A 7263-nucleotide genomic window follows, 5' to 3' on the forward strand; every position below is an offset into this window, starting at 1 on the left:
AAATTCCCACTCGCACACATTTATCCTCGGTTTACCAATGACACGATTGGGCATTATTTGACATGACAAAAGATTCTACCGAATGTAATATACAAATATGGAACAATAAGATTTTTTCATTTTCATAAGTCTCGATGAAACCCATTCGTTAACTATCAAAACAACGATGTGAGTGATATCGAAGTTTGACGGTAATGGTGACGTATGCTTTAACAACATATGTGCAATGTTTTGAAAACCGGTTGAACCGGATTTCGCATGGCGTGCAATAACTATCCTTTCATCAACAAAATAAATGGCAGGAGGGGGCTTTTGTATATCTCCTCCGGCCACCGGCTTTAAACTCTGTACTTATTCTTCTTCTTCTTCTTCTTCTTCTTCACGCCAACGGACTTCACTCTCCTTCCTTATAAATCCTAACCGCTCATCGATGGCATCCTCCTCCTCCACTCTCAAAGTTCAGGCTTCATCCTCTACCGGTACGTATTATTATTACTGGATTTATTATTGACGAAGAATTGCAAAATCTTATTTTGATTGAATTGCTGCTGTATGCTTATTTTATTTATTTACTTCTCTACTCTACTAATCGATTCTGTAATTGTTAAATTGTTACGTATATCTTTGCAATGCGATCGATTTTGAGAGTGTGAATTTTGTATCTAGAACAATTATCTAAATAATAGAATTGGATTCATCATCAGACCAGTTGTTGAATTATGGAAATGCATTGCCAATTACTCGAAAAATTCCTATTTATACCCTAGGGTTCATACCTATTACCATATTACACAATACCTATCTCGAAAGTGGAACCAGGGGCGCAAACACAATTACTCGAGAAAATTTGTTTGGGCTTGTGTATTTTTAAGTATTTTTACACTTCTATATATTGATTTCACGCTGCACAACCAAGCTCGAGCCAAGCTTAGGCTTGCTAAAGTTTTTCTCAAAATATAAAAATAATAAAAAAAATTGTATACAAATTAATATTAAACAATAAACAGGTTGGGCATGAAAAAAGTCTCACTAGCCGAGCTCAGGCTCAGCTCGGTTCGTTTCCTTTATACTCCTAAATGGAAGTCGAAGTTTCAGAATAATTAGCTTAAATTTTGAATTACAATCAAATAAAATGTAGGTTCAACAACAGTAGCTGCTATGAGATCTTCCCTTTTATATCATCATATGTACATAACATGTGCAAGCTTTTATGCTCTCAATGATTTTACTTTTCAATATTGTTTATACTCGCCCTTCATTCATGTACAAAGCTCATGATACTGAAGGTGCTGCAAGTCAAGAAGTAGACGGATCGTATTCTGCCAATGTTGGAGCAACGGATCTACTGATTGTTGGTCCAGGTGTTCTTGGTCGCCTGGTTGCAGAAAAGTGGCAGCAGGTTAGATAAAAAGAAACTGTTAACTTTGGCTATACATGCTGTTATAAATCTTAAATTAACATTTTGTTATTGGATTATAATGTTACATCTTTAGCTCATGCTGCCATTCTAATGGCAAGAACACCCAGGATCCCAAATTACCGGGGAGACAGTTACTACTGACCACCATAACGAGCTTATTAATTTGGGGATTAAGCCAACTTTGAAGGGCGTTAAACGGGACCATAAGTTCCCTTATGTCATTTACTGTGCGCCACCTTCTAGAAGCGCAGATTATGCTAGTGATGTCGGGTAATGATATATCAAACCTTTCTAGAAGGTTTATAATTGATTTAATCAAAGTATTGACTTATATAAAATTCAATTAATTTTCCTTTGTTTTAACAAACAGGGAAGCTGCATCACTGTGGAATGGTGAAGGTTCTTTTCTGTTTACATCTAGCTCAGCACCATATGACCGATATGACAATGGAGACTGTTATGAGGTGTTACATCTAAACCTAAACCATTTTGCATATATCAATTATTATTATAATAACTATATAGTTCATATAAATACAGGACAGTCCAGTGGTACCGATAGGGAAGAGTCCCGGGACTGATATTCTTCTAAAAGCAGAAAAGAAAGTTCTAGAAGCCGGTGGTTGTGTTGTTAGGTTGGCGGGACTTTACATATCCTTTTGCACCATTTGAATTTTGGTACATTTCTGTATTTTATTAAATGCATATACAGGTGTTTGTTGTTCAAATTCTTTAATTCATTTAGCACAAACTAGATAGAGGAATGCACCTCTATTACTTGAAACAAGGAACTATTGAAGCTAATCCTCATCACATTGTTAATCTCATTCATTATGAGGTGATCTTAGATTGGTTTTTAAGTGTTGTTTTAATCTTATTATAGTTTCACATTATTTGATGTGTCTGTTTGTATCCATACAGGATGCTGCCTCGCTTGCAGTTGCAATTTTGAAAAAGAAACTGCGTGGTCAGTTATTTTTAGGATGTGACAACCATCCTTTATCCAGGTGTGTTCCAATCAAAACGGGTCAAAACATTTATAAGCAAACAGGTTGAAATTGCCATTAATTTCAGAATCCGTCTTAACCAAATGAAATTGATTTCAGACAAGAAATTATGGACTTGGTTGCTAAGAGTGGGAAATTTGATAACACATTCATAGGGTTCACAGGTAAGTTGTGATAACTCGAGAATCAGTTTTGGTGATTTCTCCCTTGCATATTTCAACAAATATTTTGATCAATCGCATACCTCGGTTTCTCACAATTATTTTGTTAATTTGAATTTCAATAAAAGGAAAATGACTAATTTGTGCTGTTTTGTTGAGGTGTGAAAGCTTTAAGTTGTCAGTAACTTTATGTGTGTAGGCACGGATGGTGTTTTGGGCAAGAAGTTGAACAACTCGAAAACACGGGAGGAGATAGGATGGGAACCAAAATATAAAAGCTTTGCTCATTTTCTCGGGGTAGCTGAGTAAAGCCTCTAACGCGTGCGCACTTTTGATGTGAATGGTTGAATACTTGAATAAGATGAAAAGGGGGAATTTAACAAATGAGTTACAATTTTTCTAATGATTTGTTTGTTTGAGGGTGAAGGTTGTATAGAAGAATCATTGTGGTTACTTGTGTAACATGGTGTGTATACAATTCTTCTGTGGTACTAAAATTGTGCTAAGTCTGTTGGTATTGGTTTCTAAAATAATGAATAGAGGAAACTAAAAACGATATCAAGTATCAACATTGCACGGGTGGTGCAAAACTACTGAAATTGCAATTAACTTCAGGTCGCTATTAAAGGGCTACTGAAAATATATTAGGTCGCTGTTGGTCTGAAATCTTTCATCTCGTATTTTTTTTGTTTGTAAGCTTGGGATGGGTTCCATGCCCTTGGTTCGGGATCTGTTGGTCGAAATCTTTCATCTTCAGGCCATATAAACTCGGTTTAAGCATATCTCTCGGGGTCACAACAGGAAAGTCAAGTGGGCATAAGGAGTCTTGGTGGTGGAATGACGCAGTGCAAGACAAGATAAGGGACAAACAAGGATGTTTTAGGGAGCTAATGAGGTGCACGAATGAGGAGGAGCGAGTGGATTTGAGGGACAACTACAAAACGGCCAAGATAGAGGCAAAGAAGGCAGTGGCGGAAGCAAAGAAGGCGGCCTTTAAACGGATGTATGAAAGTCTAGAAACAAAAGAGGGGGAACATGCTATGTTTAAGATTGCCAAAGCCAGGGAGCGTAGAAGGCAAGATCTAGGACCGGTGAAGTTCATAAAGGATACAGATGGGCATGTACTGGTCAAGGAGCAGGACATCAAGCTAAGATGGAAAACCTACTTCCACAATCTTTTTAACAATGGGAGAGCTTACCAAGAAGAACATGACAACACAAACTTTCATCGACAACAATCGAATAACTGCTACTGCCGACGGATCACACGAGAAGAGGTGAAGGACGCACTTAGGAGGATGGGAAGGTCTAAGGCGGTTGGCCCAGACAACATACCCATCGAGGTGTGGAAGTGTCTGGGGGAGGAAGGAGTCATGTGGTTAACTACTCTGTTCAATAGTATTCTCAAATCAGGTAAGATGCCAGACCAGTGGAGGAGCAGTGTTGTAGTTCCTATCTATAAGAACAAAGGAGACGCCCAATGTTGTGGTAACTACCGAGGAATCAAACTACTAAGTCATACTATGAAGCTATGGGAAAGAGTGATTGAGGTTAGACTTAGACGAGAAACTCAGGTTACGGTCAACCAATTTGGCTTCATGCCGGGGCGTTCCACCACAGAGGCAATACACCTTATAAGAAGATTAATGGAAAAGTATAGGGAGAAGAAGCGTGATCTACATATGGTGTTTATTGACCTAGAAAAGGCCTACGACAGTGTGCCACGACAGGTGCTCTGGGAGTGCTTGGAGGGTAGAAGAGTGCCCAGGAAATACATAGAGATAATTATGGATATGTATACCAGGAGTGAAACAAGTGTCCGTGGGCCAGTGGGGGATACTGATTTCTTTCCTGTAGAGGTAGGTCTTCACCAGGGGTCAGCGTTGAGCCCGTTTCTTTTTGCAGTAGTCTTGGATGAGTTGTCAAAGTCGATTCAGGGGACTCTCCCGTGGTGCATGATGTTCGCAGACGATATTGTGTTACTTGCTGAGAAAAAACAAGATCTAAACATGAGGCTTGAGGAGTGGCGAACAACCTTAGAGACAAAAGGTTTAAAGATTAGCCGATCTAAGACGGAGTACCTACACTGTGATTTTGGTGAGATAAACGACAGTGAAGACGCACACATCACAATTGAAGGGCAGGTGGTCCCGCAGGTAACGAAGTTCAAGTATTTGGGATCATTTGTACAGAGCGATGGGGAATTAGACAGTGATGTGACCCACCGAGTTCAGGTAGGATGGTGTAGATGGAAAGCAGCCACAGGTATATTATGCGACAAGAGTTTCCCGACTAATCTGAAGGGAAAATTCTATAGGGTGGCAGTTAGACCTGCAATGCTATATGGAACAGATTGTTGGGCCATCAAGAAGACACAAGTGCGGAAGATGGAGGTAGCAGAAATGAGAATGCTTCGTTGGATGTGTGGGCACACAAGGCTAGACAGAATAAGAAACGTTGTGCTTCGCGAGAGATTAGGGGTGGCGAACATAGCAGACAAGATAAGAGAGTGGAGATTGAGATGGTTTGGACATGTAAAGAGAAGACAGACGACGAATCCTGTTAGATCCGTAGAAAACATTACTTTAGAGGGGAGGAGGGGTAGAGGACGACCGAAATTGACTTGGGATGAGAGGATTAGGCATGATTTGATAGACCTAAACCTCTCCGAGGACATGGTTGAGGATAGGAATTCGTGGAGAAGTAGAATTAAAGTTAAGGATTTTTAGAGAGAATTGAATACCTTAGGGCTTAGACTTAACTTATTTAGGTCACATACCATAATGGTATTTCCCTTAAATATTTTATTATTATTATTATTAGCTTTTATATTGCGGTTAAACTGTGACCTTTTTATTAATATTATTATAATTAGTAGTAGTTTTTTATATAACTGTTAAACTTTGATTTCCTTTTTTGCTTCATACACATGTTCTTAGAGCCGAGGGTCTCTCTGGAAGCCACCTCTTTATTCCTTTGGATAGAGGTACGGTGTGCCTACATCCCACCATCCCCAGACCCTACCTATAGCTCTGCTGTCGGTGGGATTTTACTGGGTATGATTGATTGATTGATTGATTGATTTAGTGAAGTATCCTTTTTGGTTCGAGATTGATGAAATTCCATGTCCATCTCGTGGACATGTTCCGTGTTGAGGTGCACAAAATCGGTTATTCTTGAAACCAGGAACCGGTTCGTAACCGGTTTTTTTCATACCGGGTACAAAATGGGACCGGTTCCAGTTAGGAACCGGGTCGGTTCCGTACCCGACCCGATGGACCAAATTGAGAACTTAGTGGAACCGGTAGGAACCGGGACCGGGACCGGGTTTTACTTAAAAACCGGCTCCACCGGTTTTTTTTTTGAATTTTAAACCAACTAGCCGTTAGAAACCGGTTCCAACGGCTATATAGCCGTTTTTGACCGATGGAACCGGTTATTTTACTATAAATAGGTTATTTACATCCTATAAATAGCAAGGTATTGTGTGTACTTGTTAAACACTTCAAAAACTATAAAACACACTCTAAATCACAATTAAGCTTAAACCGACAACAAATGGCAACTAACGACGACGTTGTTATGGTGATCGAAACAACACTATGCCCCGATGTTTGGTTTCATTACGATTTGTGTGTCATGACCGACTCACAAGAGATGGCCCGGTGCAAGTACTGTTCCAAGTTTCTGAAAGCGGGGTCGAACTCGACCTTACGCAAGCATACCAATAAGTATTGTCGTGAGAAAAACGATTGGATGCCAACAAGAAAGCGGAAGCCGGAGAGTCGTCCGGCACTACAACTCAAGCACCTACCGCTTAATCGTTGTATAACGCCGGATTAAAACGAAGGACGTTGTTTTTTAATTTAAGTTTTTTTTTTAGTTTAAGTTGTTTTTTAGTTTAAGTATTGTAATGTTTAATTAATGTTTGTAATATTTTGTTGTTTATATAATAAAATGTTCGTCGTTATTATAATAAGAAATAAAACTTTACTAGTAATAAACAAAACAATAGTAGTTAATAAACAAAACAAAACTAAATATTACTTGAAAATTGGTCGTGTTACAAATGATTTTACTAAAACAAATACAAATTATAAGTTTTTTTAGTCTTCATCCTCTTCTTCTTCACCACCCGAATTCCCGGAAGAAAGCCCTTCCTCCACCTCCTCTTCATGAATAGGTCGCTCTATCGGTATTTCGTCTTCAAAGTTTTCCTTGTGTTGAACACGATCCACCGCATCCAAATGATCTTTTAGGCAAATGCAAACCTGTAAAGACTCGGGAGTTAGTTTTGTTCTTCGCATTGAGAGTACCCTCCCACTAAGTGAAAAAACCGATTCGGAAGCAACCGTTGAGGCTTGTATGCTAAGCAAGTCACGAGCCATGGCGGATAAAATAGGAAATTCGTTTTGTTTTCCTTTCCACCAAGCCAACAAATCAATATTGCGAATTTCGTCGACCGTTGCGCCCTCAACATAGTTTGCTCCACTATATCGACCAAGTTCGCTAGTTGGTGTGTTTCCTCTTTGCCTCTTAGCTGTCAATTCACGAACCGCATTCATCAAGTTTATAAGTTTGTCCTTGCACGGCTTACTAGTCGTTGCTTGCCTCACAAGAGACGACCTCGCGCTTGGACCATAAATTTTAAAATAATGGTCATAAAGGTCTTGAA

General features: G+C 39.2%; 1 protein-coding gene across 1 annotated transcript; it reads left to right on the top strand.

The window, feature by feature from the left end:
- Window positions 1–426: 426 nt before the first annotated feature.
- LOC143611868 (uncharacterized) lies at window positions 427–3144 on the top strand (the record flags this gene model as incomplete). The annotated part of the gene is made up of 9 exons (XM_077086006.1): window positions 427–479; window positions 1287–1399; window positions 1528–1690; window positions 1791–1884; window positions 1961–2069; window positions 2167–2258; window positions 2342–2427; window positions 2527–2591; window positions 2788–3144. Coding segments are annotated over 9 exons (885 nt in total), but the record flags the coding sequence as incomplete, so codon positions are not given.
- Window positions 3145–7263: the final 4119 nt, after the last annotated feature.

Source organism: Bidens hawaiensis, unplaced genomic scaffold (genome assembly GCF_021521415.1).
Source record: "Bidens hawaiensis isolate Kalapana, Puna unplaced genomic scaffold, B.hawaiensis_p1.1 tig00000237_1, whole genome shotgun sequence".
NCBI classification, from domain to species: domain Eukaryota; kingdom Viridiplantae; phylum Streptophyta; class Magnoliopsida; order Asterales; family Asteraceae; genus Bidens; species Bidens hawaiensis.